Consider the following 18,872-nt stretch of genomic DNA (forward strand, 5'->3'; position numbering starts at 1 on the left):
GCACCATCATATTTTAAATGTTCAGTTTGGTTAAAAAACTCCGTTTGACATATTGATTTAAGAAGTGATGCATTGTCAGTCAGAGATCCCTAGGCAGTTGATACGGAGAGGAAAAAGTGAAAGCGACAGTCAAATTAAATGTGTGAAATCAACATAGCCCTCAGGCTTTTCCTTTGGGAGGCATTTTCTTCTTTTTGCCATTTTTGTAAGACTACAAATTTGTGTGACATAAATGGTAAAATTGCTGATCTGTGAGGGGATAGGCAGAGACATAAAATAACTCATAATGAGCAAAACAGCAGCCCAAAGATTTTTAACTATTTTAGACACAATTAATCTCTAAGACAGAGATTTGAAGATAACTACAAGCACGTAACTATTTAACTTAAATTTTCTGTGCAAATAAAAGGTATGGAAAAGGCTGGAGAACAGCCCCTTGGAAAGGGATATGGGAGTTGAATATGAATCAGTAGTGCTGTGGCAGCCAGGAGGGCCAACCGTGTCCTGGGGGGCATCAGGCAAAGCATCACCAGCCACTCAAGAGAGGGGACTGTCCCACTCTGCTCTGCACTGGGGCTGCCTCACCTTTAATATTGTGGTAGTTTTGGTCACTGCTGACTCATAATATTGCCATTAGCCAGGACCCCCAAGTCCCTTTCTACAGCACCACTTTCCAGCCTTTCATTCCCCAGTTTTACATATATCCAAGCTTGCTCCAGCCCAGGGGCAGAATCCATCCCTTTCCCTTTTTGAACTTCATATGGTTGATGATTGTCCAGTCCAGGCCTCCAGGTCCCCTCTCTGCAGGGCCTCCCTGCCTTTGAGGGAATCAACAGCTCCTCACAGTTTTGTACTGTCTGCAAACTTGCTTAGTGTTCCTCCCAGTCCTGCATCCAAGTCATTTTTGAAGATATTGAAGAGAACAGCTATATGATTTTGCCTAAATGAATTTGGACTCCAATCTGTGTTTGAAACAGCAAGCCGGTGTACCCATGAATTCAGAATATTCCTTTCCTGTAGAAGTTTACTCAGGTGTAACAGTTGCAGCATCTGTTTTAGTTATAGGATAGTGGAAGTGTTATATATTTGCAGACAGCTATTTTTTGGCTTATGAAGTCAGAAAAGCTTGGGCTGGGAGGGACGTTTGGAGAGCTCTAGTCTGACCTCTTCTAAAAGCAGGGTTACCTTCAGAACAAGATTACATTGCTTCAGGCATTCTTTAGAAAATTTCCAGAATATCCCACATCTTCTCTATGCAATATCTCCCAGTGGCTGACCACCACAATGTGAACTTCCTTCATTATACCAGATGATCCCTGGTATAAATTCTGACCTCTTGCACACCTTCATTGTATCTTCCCTCAATTACTTCACTAAATAGTACAGACAGATTCCCCTCCTAGACATCCTTCCTCCAAGCTAAACAACACCAGGTCCTTTTGCTTCTTCTTATACACCATATATTCCAATCCTCTAATCACCTTACTGGGCCCCTACTGAATTTCCCCAAATTTGTTGATCGCTTATTTTCAGGTGGCTCCACAACAGGACAGAAAATCCAACATCTTGGCTCCCTGTGTTCAGAATGGAAAATAATCACTCCTCTCTTCCTAGTGGTCATCCTTGCCAATGTAGCTTCAAGGCACTGCTGTTATATGTTAACTTGCTTCCTACCAAAAATCCTATATCTTCTTCTGCAGAGCTGTTTGCTGCCCAGCAGTTCAGTGTCTAGCCTGTACCAGTGATTTGGGTTATTCTGTTCCAGGTGAAGGACTTGCATTTGTCATTGATAAGTTCCTAGGAAGGTACTGGTTGAGTATAAAGTTGTTGAAAACGATCAGTGCAAAACCAGAATCAAGTTAAGTAGAAAGGATCTGGCAAGTCAGTACTTTTTTAAACTAGGGAGGGGAAAAATTCAGTGACCATCTGGTATCCTTAGCAAAGCTTATAAGCATGTTGCATCAGCTGCCCAATGCAGAATTGCAGAATTGGAGGCTGTTGTCCCAGACTGAAAACTACTTTGGCCCAAAAGACCTAGTTATGCCTCTGATACTCTTCTTTCTACAAATATTATACAAAATTCAACTATTAAATCCAGATAATATCAGGAAAAAAGCTTACACCAAGGCATTATTTGACACTAAATGTGGATTTTCAGAAAATAATTTGACTTCCAAAGCAAGCTGTTCCTTGCTATTAATATTCACAATACCTGCATTATCAGTCCAGTGATTTACCACAATACTTGAGGTTTTTTAGATGGAAGAAACTGTCTGTATGACTGAATCATCAGCTAAGAATATTTTTAACATATAAAAATTATTTCTGGGTTTGTTACTGTCCTGTCTGTGAAACTGTATCAAAGTCTTGGCAAACACATTGCTTCACACAATGGTAAGCAAAGCAGAACAAAACAAAAGACCTCAAGAGATCATTTAGGCTAAACTTCATACAGAAGATCATATAAGGATTCAAAACAGACCAGAGAGACTATCAGAAATCATTGAGGAACAACTGGCCTCTGGAAAGGATGGCAATCAGCAAATACAAGTGGCTAATCAGTTGTCAGGTTTTGTTGGTACGAATGCAAAAAAAAAATAAAATAAATTTAAAGATTATAACTTAAGCCTGGGATCCTGGTATTTCTCAGTACTGAGGTGGATGGGCATCTGAGCAACCTGATGTAGTTGAAGACGTCCCTGTTTATTGCAGGGAGGTTGGACTAGATGACCTTTAAGAGGTTCCTTCCAACTCCAACTGTTATATGATTCTAGGATTCTGACAAGGTATGAAAAAGAGATGGAGATATCTGTCTGAAAAATGTGCCAACTGGTGCTATGAAAAGTGTCATCATGGGTCAGTCAAGAAGGAGTCAGCCTGTATATACTGCTAGCAATGGTGACAGCAGTGCAGCTGCCAAAGATCTTACACATGAGAGTGAACACTTAGAGGTCCCACGGGAGAACCAGTGAGAAGATGGTCGGAAGTGGTATGGTATCCAGAACAGATATGCTGGGAAAGTCTAGCTTTGCCTAGCTTAGAAAAAACAATATTTCAGTATTTCAGATACAGAGATGCTGAGGAAAGTAAAGACCATAATTTGAATTTTACAGAAAAGAAAAAAAACCCTCCACAATAAAACTTCAGAATAATCTGAATGCAAAAACATAGAGAAAAAGTTATGTAGCAAAGTATACCCAAATCAGAGGCCAGAGAATTAACCTAATACCAGTCCACTTCTGAGTTGCATGTAAAAGCAAAGAGAAGATGTAAGCAGGAAAAGAGTTGAAATGCCATCTTTAGACCTGAGCCTACACCCTGTCTCATGAAGGTAGAGTCATGTCAGAACCCAAGAGGTCAGTGTGAATCCACCCACATGCAGGAGTTGGCAAGAACAGCCAGGTTGAACTGCACCTTTCCCTCATGCTTAGTGACATGTCACTATAATCTTGGAGAATTTTAGCAAGTCAGCTTCCCTGTTTTTAGTGAAGCAACTTCTTGGAGATGGAAACCCTATTATTTTATTATTTAACTTAAAAGCATAGTCATCATGTGACTTTATAGGCTCTGAAATGCTGCTAGTGATCAATCAACAGAGGCCTCAAGCTCATACAAGGGTTAATAGGCAAGAAATCTAGGAAATTGTTATTGTGCAAGTAAATTAAAAAAAAAATGCAACAGAGAGGTTCAGTGAATTTTGTCCCATGGTTTTAATGAGCTCATGTTCCCTAGTAAACTATCATGGCATGATATATGAGAAACCATTTTTTACAATGGAGTCAATGATGCTGTTTCAAAGACAAATTAACACTTTCTTAGCATATTTTAACAGATTAGAAAATTGCTTGAAAAATAGATATTTTGTATTTGTGACAATTCTACCTAATAAATCCTAGCACTGGTCCTATGACTTTAGTATTCTAACAACATTAAGCCCTCTGGATCATGGAATTATACTCATGAAAAAAAAATTATGCCTGGTCTTCCTGTATATCTGGAAGACCCCAGTTAGGATGTAATTATGATGTGAAATCACAACAGCAAAATAATTTAAATGCATGGCTGTGAGGGCCTAGTTATGACAACATAAGAGTGCTTTCACTAAGCATTCACTGATACAATGAATATTTTGTATCACTGGAATTAAGGTTATGCTGTCTGCAAGCAGTGTATCTACTTTGTTTATAAGCAACATGTATGTCAGTGTACTGACGAATTGCAGTTAATGATATATTTCTATTACCAATGGAAAAGTAATATATTTTTTTGGTGAAATTATTGATAAAATGATCATGTGTTGCAATGCCTTCAACACACACTGGGAGAGAAATTGCTTATCTCTGTTCTTTCCGGCTTTTGTATGTTAATCTTTTAGCATAGAATTATTTGTTTGTTAATACCATAACACAGAGGCTAGCGTTATATTATTACAAAAATAAGATACACTACAATTTCTATACTTTAGGCATGAAAATACATTGCTTGCACACCTAAGCTTTCCATAGCTGTTAATTTTGTCAATAATCATCATGTATATACATACATACACACACACACATTTATAACTATGAGATATTTAACAGCTTCTGTACTGGATTTTAGTTAAACATTGACGGAGTCATTCCAATATATCTCAAGTCAGCATCATGAAGGGTCTACTGACAGGGAAATTCTCAACAGTCTTCTTGACATGGGTCAGACCTCAACAGGTGGATGTGAATTCCCATTGCCCCTGCTACTGTGGGGACAATACTCCCCACTCCTAATTCCAGACATCTCTGTAATGCTTACTGCAGCTGTTTAAATAAAACACTATATTTTAAAAATACAATGTAATACAAAGTAATTGGAGACAGATTTGGTGGCTACCCTTATATTGTTATCATCCTGGAGAATAAAGAAAACTTTGACCATACCATTTGTTCATAAGGTCTTGAGAAAATGGTAAAACAAACAACTTTATCAGTAATCAAAAAATGGAATTGAGATCAATAATTTTTGTTCAAGCAATACAAAAATTGCAAAAATTATAAAAATTGATGAGTAGAGTTATCCTCAACTAAAGGACTAAAGACAAAAAGAGGGAAAGGCTGTACTATACAGCATTTTCTCTGGAACTCTTGTGTTTTCCAGATTGCATTCCACCTCACAAGGGGAAAGTTCCCATACAGTATAACAATGTTGCTGGACAGTTGTATTATCTGCTCTTTATCACACTTGTATAAATCCAGCAGAACTCTAGTACTCCACCTTGGGCTGTTTTTGTGTTTTGGGGTTTTTTGTTTCTTTTTTAAAAATTAGTTCATCTGGATGCCCACTCTTGTAAATGAGAACAAATTGTGTCCTTCTCCTCTTAAGTTTTACTGTGCAGACTTCCTCTTTAGTTATTTATTTACTGACTGAATAAGAAAACAACCATCTAAAAAATGAAATTATAATCTTCATTGAATCCATAATTAATGTTAGTTTATATTACTGCACTTTGTGGATTTCTTATTTATATTCAATACAAACATGTTTTTATATAAGCATTAGTGTTGACAAATACATATTTAGTCTTACTGTAACCAACTCTTGTAATAGCAAAAAGACTTTACTTACCAAGCCATCCTGATCCAGAATTCGGTATACACATATCTGTTTCAGCACTTGGCAACACAAATCCAACTACAAAAACTTCCACCCCATCAGCCATCAGGGCCATTCCCAACACAAAGAAGAGGGCCCACTGGAAACGACCATGGCCACATTCTTGTATTATTAATTCATATTGCTGTGCTAGCTCTTCTTCATCAGCTTTTCTCTCTGTTTCCAGTTCATGGCGATCCTTATATTCATCATGCATAGGTTGACCTAAGGCCACCATGTCATCCTTTCCCTGCCCCATGCTGGGGATTCCCTGATACTCCCCTTCATAAATTTCATCATCTTCATCGTGTCCTTCAGTTGCTTCACTTGATCCTTCATCATCATTAGCTTCTACACCATAATTTCCTCCTTGGACATAGTAATCATCGTCATCTTCCTCATCCTGGAATCGATTGTAGGACCTCTGTGTGTAACCATCCTGGGCTTTGTCAACAGCTTTATTCACTTTTTTAACTGCTTGTCTCTTCACCTCTTTGGCAATATCTTTGGCTCCTTTCACTAGTGAAGTCCTATCTTTGTACGTGTCCTCCATCTTGTATCAAAGAAAGACTGTTGTTATGTCACAGAGGTACCTGCTGAATACTTTTTGGAATATCTATTTTGTGTTGGACATCAGCAGAAAAAGCCCAAGTACATGTGAAGCTGTAATATTCAACCTGCAAAATAAAAGAGAAAAAAGTTTACTCCTTTTTAGGTGTTTCTTCACAGTGATACAGTACCATATGAATCTTCATTTAAACACTGAACACCAAAGTACAGGGCTTTTCAATATACAAACCTGTGTTTTCTTCAGAGATACAAATACCCCAGGTTACAAGGAAAATATGCTGAAGATAAATTTAATCTCTCTATGGTTTTCAGAATTCAATTTATTACTCTCTAGTCTTGGATACCAGGTTATATTCTGAAAGAAACCAATCAATTCCATGCACCACACATCATATTGACCCTGTCTTCAGTGTCCTTCCTCATGTGAACTCCCCATTTTGTAAGAAAGGGCTACAAATACTAACTTTTCTCTCAATGACTGACCATAAAATATCTGTCCTCTGTCCAACCTGCTGCTTAACACAAATCCTACAGGAAGCTAATATTCCTCACATCTGCACCAGTGTCTCAAAGCTGCCTGGATTTGACCACTGCATTCACACAGAGCCTTAGCAATACGAAGTCCCACCCTAAAAAATTCAGTGCAGGGAGCTGTATGGACAAAAGTGGTGGCACTTTCACACTTTAAAGATTTCCAGTACCTAAATTGTGGACAGACGCATTCCTTTCTTCCCTGTCCATAGTGACAGTAGAGGCAGACTGGAACAACTGTATGTCACCAGCTAATTCATGCCAGAGTGGGTAAGTCCAGCATGAGTTCCTGCTAATCTGTCTGCATGAAAGCACCAAGACATTTTGCCCCAGTTCTCCTCCCTGCTCCCCTGCTGCACCTTCCTATCTTGTGCAGCCCCAAGGTCACAAATGCAGACAGAATGAGTCAAGAGCAGTTTGCTTATTAGACTGAAGACTAACCATTCCCTCCTTCTCTGTGCAGTTTTCAGGCATATCTGTAAGGCAATTTGCTCATCACACATCTGCACTATCATTAGGGGCAGGAGAAAGAAATGGCAGCAGCATGCAGCCAAAGGGAAGGAAGAAATGCAGGATCCTTCTTTGGCAACAGTAGTTACAAGAGCTAAAATCAATTACAAAACTGCATCATTACTCGTGTCTAAAGTTAAGGGTCTGTGTGTGTGTGTGTGTGTGTGTGTGTGTGTGTGTATGTGTGTGAATCTGGGCACTGCAATAGATTGCAGAAGCCTACCCTCTCACAGAAAGCAGGCTAAAATTTCTGTAGCAGTGCTCCTAAGAAAATACTGTCTCCTTCCATCTTGGGGAAAAGGTTATTTTTAACCATGATCATTTTAATGATCTATTTTCCAGCATTACCTCAGAAAAACTGCATTAATACAACTAAGGAGGCAGAGACACAATGCAGTCAGTAAAAGTGGCTGGAAATTTCTGAAGCAAATCCTATTTCCCTTTCTAAAGTAGTGTGAGCTGCACTCTGAGCTCCATGGGAGAAGACAAGGGTAATGCTTTAAGAAACTGTCCTTTATTCATTGTGTTGTAGACACTGTCTCCAGAAGTATATTCCAGATATCAGTTTTAAGACTGATACTGTTTTGAGGAATAGGAAGAGTTATAGACTGCATTAGAAAAACTAACAGCATGATGTACTTCTGATAGAAGAAAACAAAACTTAAAATCACACAGACATAACATTAGAAGCTAAAAGGTATTTCCCAGCTTTTTAAAAATAGAAATTCACCTATGGTGGAAAATGTCTTTATTTTTAGCCTCTTCCTCTAGATTAATTTCATACACTTTGAATATTTCTCAGAGAAATCAGATGTGATGGCAATATTCAACTATTAATGTGAACTGAAGCATTTACTGGAAGAGAAATGCAGCCTTAAAGAAAGACATGATGTAATATTTATGACTGCAAACTGTAGCCTGATTTTAGGTACATGATGATCCTTCTAAGTAGGTCATCCTGGTGAAACTTTTATGCTAAGTCAGTTTCTCTAATTACAGCTTTTCAGTTTTCAAGGTGCAATTTCTGTACTGAATTAGGTATCTTATCCTTACCTATGTGCATCTGCAGTACCTACTAGCTGTTAATGAATATGCATTGCATCCAAACAATCACTAGGTTTGCTGAAGCCTTCTGCAAACACTTTCAAGAACTTAAAGAACTTCTAACAGGCACTTTTCTGAGGGTTAATGATTACAGTATGTTCCCAGATTTTGATAATTTTAGATTATTTTACAGTGTCCACAAAACATATTTAACCTGACCTCTGAATTCCTCTAATTCTTAGATTGATGTGTAGGGGGGGGAGGGGGAGGAGTTGTTTGTTTTGTTTTCCCAGTGAGTTCAGTCTTCCTTTAAGGATTTTTATTTGTCAAATTTCCTATTACTGCAGGGTGTGTCTATATATACATACATACATACATATATATATATGTATATATATATATATATATGGAAGACAGTAGGAATTTAGTAATACCAAGTGAACACTTCACTCTTCTGTAGAACACCTACCTTATGAGTTCAGCAGTTCAGCCTAAAAACACAAATTTGCAAAAGTAAATGAACTTACACCATAGCTTATGATAGACCAGGTATGTCAACAAGCAACTACACCTGTTCAAATTCATTAAAAGCATAGCTCTGCCAGCAAAAAACCTGCACATAGACCAAGGAAAATTCATGTCAGGACAGAAACCAGAAATTTCTCTTTATCATGCCTAAGTTTCCAAGCAGAATACCTAATCTGAACACTGTTCTTTTAAACAGCTTTACTTTCTCAATGAACTGAAATCCCTGCCTTAAGGTGATAACTACAAAGAGGAATAATTTACCACCCATGCATGATAGCTCCCCACCCTTTTAATTATGTTGAACTGATTGACTGCAAGTAAGTAACTGGAAAATCTGAAAGAGTGAGGATTAATGATTACCTGAGCAGCATAAAGCAGCAAAAGCACAGATGATAGCCTAGACATATACTCGTGTTTGTACCAACTGTCTCTTCATACATGTTTGCTGGCTTTCACTAAACATCACATCACATTCCTATTCAATTCTTTTAATTAAAAAAAAAATCCCAGGAAAGTAGTGATTCCACCTGAAATGGAAATACTACCTCAAGAAATACCCACAAAACATGTTTTTTCAAACACTCATAGATGCATACACCAAAAAAAATCCTAAAACCAAATTGTTCTTTTGCTCTAATATTTATTCTTTTCAATTCTATTACATTCACAAATTTCAGTATATGAAGCATTTTGTATATACTGTGATATATCTGAAATAAGGGTTGGACATTACAAACTAAATCAGTGAGATCCCACGAAGATATACATCTATGACGTGTCAGAAAACTCATTCCCACCAAGGCTTACATCACTGCTGTAAGAGGACTCACTGAGCACTACCAGTGATACTAACTACATGCATATACAGCCCCTTCACATACTGTTGGGGACTTAGTATAGCATCTTTCCTGCTTTTCTCTTGAATCTGTAATTGCTTTTCAAAGAAAAAAACGTAGTAAAATTCTTTTCTAATCAAAGTTGATGCACATTTTGCACATTGATACAAAGTTTAAAATGCAGATTTTTCTTAGCATTTTTATTCTGGTTTAATTTCTGGTTTTCTATTGTCATTTTTTTATTATCAACTATCATGGATACAGATTTTTTTGTTTTCTGAGTTTATCAGTTGCTCCAAATTAGTCATCATGTGAAGGTATAATCCTTGATTAGATCATAATGACTTCAAATTATACTGCCTTGATGTGCCAAATGATTTTATAACCCAGGTTAAATATAGGCACCTGAACTGTGTTAACTCACAAACAGAAAATGCTATTGTCTTGCAAATGCTCTCAGTAATCAAAAAAAAAAAAAAAAAAAAACAAGAAAAAAATCGAAGAAAAAAAAAAAAAAAAAAAAAAAAAAAGAGGTAAAGAGTTGAAGAAAAATAGAAACAACAGAAACATACCATACATACTATGATATAGAAAAAATGGTTTTCAAATATTACTAAATTTCTCCAAAAATGTTTACATGGTACGGTTCAAAGAACATAAAGGATGCAATCCTACAAGTTGACCGCAGACCTGAATTATATAGACAAAGTTACAACCCACTCTTGAACTTACTGGTATACCTACAAACCTCCTCCCCATCTCTTCATGCACAAACCTGTTCCAGAAGAGGCATTCTTTTATTTTTGCAGGTTAGTACTTGCTTCAGTATGACTCAATAAAGAGTATATTCCTCAATAAAGTGTATTTTTTTGTAGAGGTATTTACATTTTTTAAAAATACATAAGAGCTGTCACCAAAGCTGGTGTGAATGAGATTCATTTTAGGTAATGTTAGCAAATTTTCTTTCTCTCATGTTGAGAGTCACACACTCAGGCTGCAATGCTTTTAGCTCAGGCTGCAGTTGTCAAAGCTGTGTAAGTTACTGCAAGGTTGCAGTGCCACCAGCAGTGGCAGTCCCCAACTCTCTCCTGATTTGGACAGCATTCTCATCACTTGTCCTGTACCAGCACTTGTCACTGCATCCTCACTGCAACCACAAAACATGTACAAAAGATGAGCATGGGAATTCATTATTATAGTACACATCAAAGATCCTGAGCTCAGAAGAGACTAGGGTTTCATAGTATACCACAATCATACTCTTCCCAATTTATTACTTTCCTTCCTCATTAAACCAGCAGAGGTAACTTTCTGCGTTTCTGCTCTACCTGCCCCGTTCCTCTTAAAATATATAACTGATTTATCTAATTAGAATAAAACAGCAGGAATTGTTTTTAGCTTGTTTTTACTTGAAATAGGATAACCTTCATCACAGAAAAATCGTGTATTTGCCTGAAAGCAAAATGTACGTAGACATCAGCTGTTAACAAAAAATACTAACTTTAACTGACTCTTAGAGCCTTAAAGTACCACCAACCCCAAATATCTCTACTAATTCTTTTCTCACAGTGCTTTTGATTACAGACCTAATTCTTCCTCACTTAGAGCTGGATATATAAGCATGAAACCAGGATCTGCAAAGGCTCTGCTTAAAATAGTACAAACCAAAAATCTAATACTACAGTGAAGTCAGACCAAATGCCTATGTAGGACAAAAACTATAAATTCTGTCCAGCGAAAATCAGGAAATCTTAGCTGAATGACCTGTTATAAAAGTTCAATAATATTGTAAATATTAATTCTCTGAGGGAGCCAGAGTAAAAAATTATAGGTGCAAAGTTAGGAGGTAGGATATTCTCGCTTTATACTTCCACTATATTAGTCCTACCTTACATTAACTTCAATGCTCTAAATAGCTTTCAAAGAATATCCCGAAGAAGGGTGCCACAATGCTCGTAAGTTTTATGAGGACCACCATCCTTCTAACAGTGACATAGACATGTCTAATTCAGCTGATTGTCATTTAGATACACTCAGTCTTCTAAACCCCTCTGATCCACAGTGGCACCTAAGGTCACAGTCTGGACTGAAGATTCATCTGTGGTCCACCCTCTCCTATTAAGCTTTCTTCACGTTTTCTTTTGACCTACAAAATAGCTTTATTACTGACAGCAAGGGAAGACGTTATCTACTCTCGGGTTGTTATAACATCTAATTCCTTAGAATTAGACTCAGCTCAATGCACCCCTAACACTAAGGCTAGATAATGTTACAAAACTGAAATAGCTATATCAACTAATTAAATTATAGCAGCAAAACTGTAAAGACTCTACAGTAGAGTGATCCTTTCCTTCAATTTTTTTTTTAATAAAAGCTTATTTTTCTAGGAAAAGGCGATTGAACAAAACACAGGACATGCTTTGAAATTTCTCGCTGTCTTTCACAGAGTAAACTAATAACAGAGAGCAGTACATTCAAAGAAAATAAGTACTATTGCGTTGGTTTTGGTTTTTTTTAATGCAATGCTTGTTACTTATTTTTCCTTATTGTATGTAAATACTAGAGTTTTGATTGCTTTTGTCAGTTTTGCAATATGTCTCTTCACTATCTAACTTCTTGAAGTTTCTACATGTTGTTTTTACCTTGCAAATACTAAAAAATTCATTCTCATTAAAGAGAAGGAAGGCTGATCGGAATGCTCCTCCGATATTGTGGTTTTAATTTGCACTTTGAATATTCTACCATGCTTCCTGTGGACCCCTTAAATGAGCATTTCCAGAATTTGTGTTGACTGGTGGTTACTGAAATGCATCAGCTTATTCAATAAGTATTGACAAGAATCAAGCAAGCAGAAATTTCATCCAGACTGGATGACATAAACTATATCTATTCAGTAAAAGTTAATGAGATTTCATACCGTACCCACACTACCAACAGTGACTACAAAAATCTTAGAAAAGTTGAAATTTCATTATTTTTAAAACTTTATTTTTAACCAATATTTATATTTAAATATATCTCTGCACTTTTAAGGCTGCCTCAGTAAAAGAAAATTGTATTTCTCTCTGGAGCCAAGAGCTATCCCTCTTCTCATATCTAGTTCTCTGGAAAATTCCCTTTTTTCTTTAGGATACGTGTTTCCAATATGTTTTGTACTTTTCAGTTGTCAGAATCACAGTGAAAATAATCATTCTGCATGTCATGAGGGAACAGCACAAAGCAGTTGCACAAGCAAGTTTTCATTGCACAATACTGGCAAACAAAAAAAAACCACCACCAAAACCACACCCCCCAACAATTTCTGTTTTGTACCTGCCATGGTCAGGTTTGCTGCTGTAGAGAAAGCAGATAAGAGTCTTCTCTGAAAGTAAAGGCCCATCAGCTGTCATGAATGGCTCAAGGTGAAAAGTAGGAAGAAAAATAATTCCCCTCCCAATGAAGAAGACAGATAGAAACCAGGGGATAGGCATACAGAAAAATGCTTTTTAACTGAAGTCAGACTGAAGTGAAGTTCTAAGAAAAATGGCCAAGGAGTCCTATCCTGGAAGAAAAGTTAGAAAAACAAGGCATTGTAGAAAGTCTCCAAGGAATAGAGTCTGCGAATACAGTAGGACAAGCCTCAACCATTGAAGCAGCCATTTCTGAAACTGCTTTGCACAAATCTGTGAAGGTATTATGAAACAGCTACTGTACAAACACTAGACTGACAGATGCCACAGAATAGCGGTGGAGCTTTGGAGAACTCGGTAAGGTTGAAGGGCATCTTATAGAGCAAGCTGTATTATGAGCTGGAATTAAGCATCTTTCTTTTCTTCCTGGAATAAAAAGGGCAAGTGTTCTATACATTTTAGGAGGAAATACAGGGTTACAGTCTCAGATCCCACCGGGAAAAACTTTCTGAGAAGAATCAGATTCCCTTTCTGCTGGCTTTCTGCTGGGGTACATCATCCCCACACCTGCAGAATGAAAATCCCAAGACTCTTCTCAGCTCTGCCAATTCCATCTTTCTCTGATGCTGGTTTATAGTGGCCTCCTCATGGGGATCAGCTGTTGCAGTCAATAAACCTTGGTAAGAAAGTAGTGATTTCTTGGCACAATGTTGAAAGGTACTTCAAGATCCTGGTTTTTTTAATCCATGCTGCCTTCCAGGCACTTTGCTATTCACTCAAAGCACATATTATTTTTTCTTTAACATCTGTTATTTTTTATTGTTTGTAACAGGATGTGAAAAGTTAGAAAAAAATAAATCCTTTTTTAGAATTCCACAGTTCTCATTTCCTAAATGTTTTGGTTTCCTATCTTTTCAGTGTGGCAACTGCTGAACCTGCTACTTCAATTCTATTGTTTTGTTTCACAAGCTTGACAGTAGACTGATGGTAGATCTAAGAATCCCAAGTACTCATGTGAACCTGCTTCTCCTTCAGTGAAAGACTGCCTCTCTTGAGCAAACAGTGATGAACTATATCCAGTGATTTTTGTGAGTGAAAGCCCATTTCCCCATTGAACTTCAGCCAAAATCCTTATCAAAATATGTTGTGAAAATAAATAAATACTAAGAGCAAGAGTGACTTAGTAAGCTTTTCTGGTGAGGGACTGTTTCAGTTATGGAAATCTGAGAAGAAACTGAGCATTCATCAATTTGACCTAAAAAGCAAGGGGGAAAGTGGAATAATTCCAGGTGAATATCAAAATTAAATGAACCTGAGTGGAAAACATGAAATACACCAGTGATTCTAGCTTTAAAAAAAAAAAAAAGGCATATAGTTAAAGCTATGTATAACTCTTTTAATATTCATGTATAATTAATATTTTAGGTATCTGGTAAAACCTTCCAGTTCAAGCAGGGTCATCCTAGAGGCACAGGATTGCATTTAGGTGGTTCTTGAATATCTCCAGTGAGGGAGACTCCACAACCTCTCTGGGAAATCCGTTCCAATGTATGGTCACCTGCGCAGTAAAAAAGTTCTTCTTCGTATTCAGGTGGAACTTTCTGTGCATCGGTTTCTGACCCTTGCCTCTTGTCCTACTGCTCAGCACCACTGAGAGAAGCCTGGCTCCATCCTCCTGGCACTGTGTCTTCAGATACTGATATATCTTTATGAGATCCCCTCTCAGTCATCTCCAGGCTAAAGAGGCCCAGTTGCATCTGTAAATGTTCCAGTCCCTTAATCCCCTTTGTAGCCCTCTGCTGAACTCACTCCAGGAGCTCCGTGTCTCTCTTGTCATAAGGAGCCCAGAACTGGACACAGCACTCCAGATGAGGCCTCACCAAGGCTAAACAGAGTGGCAGGACCATTGCTTTCAACCTGTTGGCAATGCTCTTCTTAATGCACCCCAGGATACCACTGGCCTTCCTGGCCACAAGGGCACACTAGTGGCTCATGGACAGTTAGTTGTCCACCACGACCCCCAGGTCATTCTCTGCAGAGCTGCTTTCCTTCATCCCAGCTCACAAATTGTACTTGTGCCTGGGGTTATTTTTTCCTGGCTGCAGAACTCTGCATTTGCCCATGTTGAATTTCAGGCAGTTCCTTTATGCCCATCTCTCCAACCTGTTGAGGTCCTTCTGAAGGGCTGCACAGCCCTCTGGGGTATCAGCCACTCCTCCCAGAGTTCAATACATTCCAAGTATTTAGAAGACAACCACTGTGCCCCCTTGGTCTGTCTTTCCTAAGCAGTATGTAGCCCTTCCTGACAACGTGCCAGTCATGTGAGCTGTCCCACCATGTCTCTGCAATTGCAATAAGATCAAAGCCCTGTGACTGCACACTCCTGCTTGTTCCCCCTACTACATTAGTGTGGTTTAATCTCCAGTAACCAGTAACCAAGCACCACACAGCCACTTGCTCACTCCCCTACCGGCAGGATCAGGGAGAGAATCAGTAGGGTAAAAGCCAGAAAACTTGTGGGTTGAGATAAATAGAGTTTAGCAGGGAAAGCAAACCCCATGCACAAAAGCAAAGCAAAACAAGGAATTAATTCACTGCTTCCCATGGGCAGGCAGGTCTTCACCCATCCCCAGGCAAACAGGGCCCCATCGCATGTAACAGTTACTGGGGAAGACAAATGTCATCACTTCAAACATCCTCCCCATTCCTCCTTCCCTCTACTTTTTATAATGAGCATGATGTCATGTGGTCTGTTGGAATCAGCTATACTTAGTGTTTAGTAATAAATCATTAGCAACAACTGACTCTGGGCAGAAAAAAATCACAAGTTCAGACAAAAAAGAAATACTTGTGCTTGGTGGGTGTATTGGGTTTGCATGGAAAGGTTTTGGTAACAGGACAGCTACAGGGGTGACTTCTGTGAGAAGCTTCCAGAAGCTTCCCCCATGTCCAAAAGAACGAATGCCAGTCAACTGCAAGATGGACCTACCTCTGGCTAAAGCCAAGCCCATCAGCAATGATGATAACACTGATGGGATAATGTATTTAAGAAGCAGGGGGAAAGAAAACCACAGCTGCAGCTGGAGAGAGGAGTGAGAACATGTGAGTGTAACAGGTCTGCAGACATCAAGGTCATTGCAGAAGGAGGAGAAGGAGGTGCTCCTGGCACCAGAGCAGAGATTCCCCTGCAGCCCATGGTGAAGACCATGGTGAGGCAGGCTGTCCTGCAGCCTGTGGAGGTCCACGGTGAAGCAGATACCCATCTACAGGTCTTCTGGTAGGACTTGTGGCCCTATGGAGAGAAGAACCAACACTGGAAGAGGTTTACGGCAGGATTGGGACCCTGTGGGGGAACCATGCTGGAGCAGTTTGTGAAGGACTCATGTTAAAGAGGTTCACGGAGGACTGTCTCCCATGGGAGAGTCCCCACACTAGAGCAGGGGAAGAGTGTGAGGAGCCCTCCTGCTGAGAAGAAAGGAGCAGCAGGGACAACATATGATGAATTGACTAAAACCCCCAGTCCCCATCCACCTGCATGAGGGGAAACAGGTAGCTAAAACTGTGAGTGAAGTTGTATCTGTGAAGAAGGGAGGGTTGAAAGGAAGGTGTTTTACTATTTATTTTTATTTCTCATCATCATACTCTGATTTTATTTGCAATAAATTAATTAAATATCCCCAAGTCAAGTCCATTTTGCCCATGACAGTAATTGCTGAGTGATGTCTCCCTGTCCTTACCTCAACCTGTGGGACTTTCATTATATATTCTCTCCCCTGTCCAGCTGAGGAGAGAAGTGATACAGTGGCTTGGTGAGCACCTAGCATCCAGCCAAGGTCAAACCATCAGAGTGGCATAGACTGGTTTGTTTGTTATCCCACAGGTGCTAGAAAACAATGAAGGGAATGAACAAACAAAACATTCTCTGACAACTATTTTAATAAAGAGGTGTATTCATGCCACCTCTCATAAATCTGGTTACACCAAAATGCAATTAAGATGCCAATTATATTCTTTGAACTAAATGAATATTCACACAGTTTAGATTTAAGTCATTGCTTTAAGTCTGCAGTCATGGACCTGAGGGTCTAGGTGAATAACAGGACAAACATGTTCTACCATGACAGCTGGGTCACTTTAGCAGGAATGCTGCCCATTGGCTGGACAGAGTTTTTCCCCTCTAACTGTGTAGCCATACCAACTACCACATGCTACTTCATGCACCTCACCACCATCACAGTCTAAACAAGACAGTGGCAATCTGGAGATGATCACCGGGTTGTTAGATGTGCATGATGGACAAGGAGAGGGTACCATTTTTGCCCAGTCTTCAGAGAAGGTTTAGGGAAGAATCCATTCACCATCTCCCATTATCTAATGAGGGATTATAAATGGGGACAGCCCCTTTTCCAGAGGTAAAGAACAAAAAGAAAAGAGGAAACAGCTGCAAGCTGCAGCAAGGGAAATTCCCACCAGTTCCAAGGAAGAAATTCTTCATGGTAAGGCTCCAGACCGGCATGGCTAGAGAGATGAGCCCTGGGGATCCCAGCCTGGGAGGTATTCAAAACACAACTAGACAAGACTGAGCTACTTAAGTCCAGGTCTGAGACTAGATGACCTCCAGAGGTCCTTCTCCACCCAAATTACTCTATCATTCTAACACATTTAAAAAAACAAATCCATTCTCTTACATTAAATGAAGAGCTCTTTTTTTTATAAATGAAAATTAAGCATGAAGTGATGGATATGTCAGTGTACAAATATATCTTTCATAGAATAACGAAAAAGGTTTAGAATCAAGACTGGAAAACTAGAGGGAGAGTAAGGGACACCCCAGTGGACTGTAGAAGAGAGGTGGCTTCTACAGTTAGGTCACTTGCCCATCTTGACATAGGCAGGCATCAAAATATGTCCTTAAATCAGTATTCTGTAATTTCAACATATTACTCTTTGAACTGTATTCTTCCATAAAATTACTACATCTGAGAGTAAAACAACTCAGAAAAATCTAAACTAAAAATAGAAAGCTGCATAACTACAGAAGTAAAAGTTGTGTCAGGTACAGATCATTACACAGAATAAGACCATAACAAAGCTGATAAGAAGTATACTTGCACATAAGAAATAACAATGACTTTCAGATTCTGTGACATGGAAATTCATCAATATGGGAACTCAGCTATAACCAAAAATGACAGAAAGAGTATCCATAGAGTGGGGTAAGAAAAACAGCCTGGCAATATGCAGATAATTGATACCTAGGCAAAACATATTTTCAGTGTTTTCAAAACAGATTTATAAATAGCAAAAAAAAAAATCCTACAAGTTTAAATAGGGATTGAACTTAAAAACCTTATATAGTTTTACTCTATTTTTCATTCTGAAATAATTAAAAGTTTATGATCTCTCTCCAAACATCTTGGCATCTCATATGAAGGAAAGAGGAGATTAATGTACAGATTTCTTTGGAAGTAGTCTGCAGTCCTACATTATTTTCATTTTTGTACGAGTGCAACCAAGATTGCTAGATTTCTTCTTGAAAAGTGATTTGTTTTTACATCCACATTTTCTCTATTCTTCTTAAAGAACAGAGTATATTCTAAATTATTTGGCTGAAAAAATCTATACTGTGGATATTCCAAATGATCTACAGCAATCTTTACTATGTCATCCTATTACTTTAAGATTTTCCTAGGACTGTTTCCTGCATTGTGCAATGTGCAGTGTTTTTACTAGAGGCCTGTGATCACAGAAATGTATTGCTCTGCTTCAAATATGCCTGAGCTATTAAAGATTATGGAATCTGATATTCAAATAAAGTGCTAGTTCTGCAGCACTA

General features: G+C 38.5%; 1 protein-coding gene across 1 annotated transcript in view; it reads right to left on the reverse strand.

Moving 5' to 3' along the window:
• The window catches only part of SV2C (synaptic vesicle glycoprotein 2C), a 115,243-nt gene that overhangs the window by 80,471 nt on the left and 15,900 nt on the right, over nucleotides 1-18,872 (reverse strand). Inside the window, exon 2 of the mRNA XM_027634937.1 lies at nucleotides 5,602-6,305. Coding sequence (XP_027490738.1) covers nucleotides 5,602-6,181 — 580 coding nt within the window. The 5' untranslated portion in view covers nucleotides 6,182-6,305. The remainder of the gene's footprint in view (nucleotides 1-5,601; nucleotides 6,306-18,872) is intronic.

Source organism: Corapipo altera, unplaced genomic scaffold (assembly GCF_003945725.1).
Source record: "Corapipo altera isolate COAL_440 unplaced genomic scaffold, ASM394572v1 61411, whole genome shotgun sequence".
Classification (NCBI taxonomy): Eukaryota; Metazoa; Chordata; class Aves; order Passeriformes; family Pipridae; genus Corapipo; species Corapipo altera.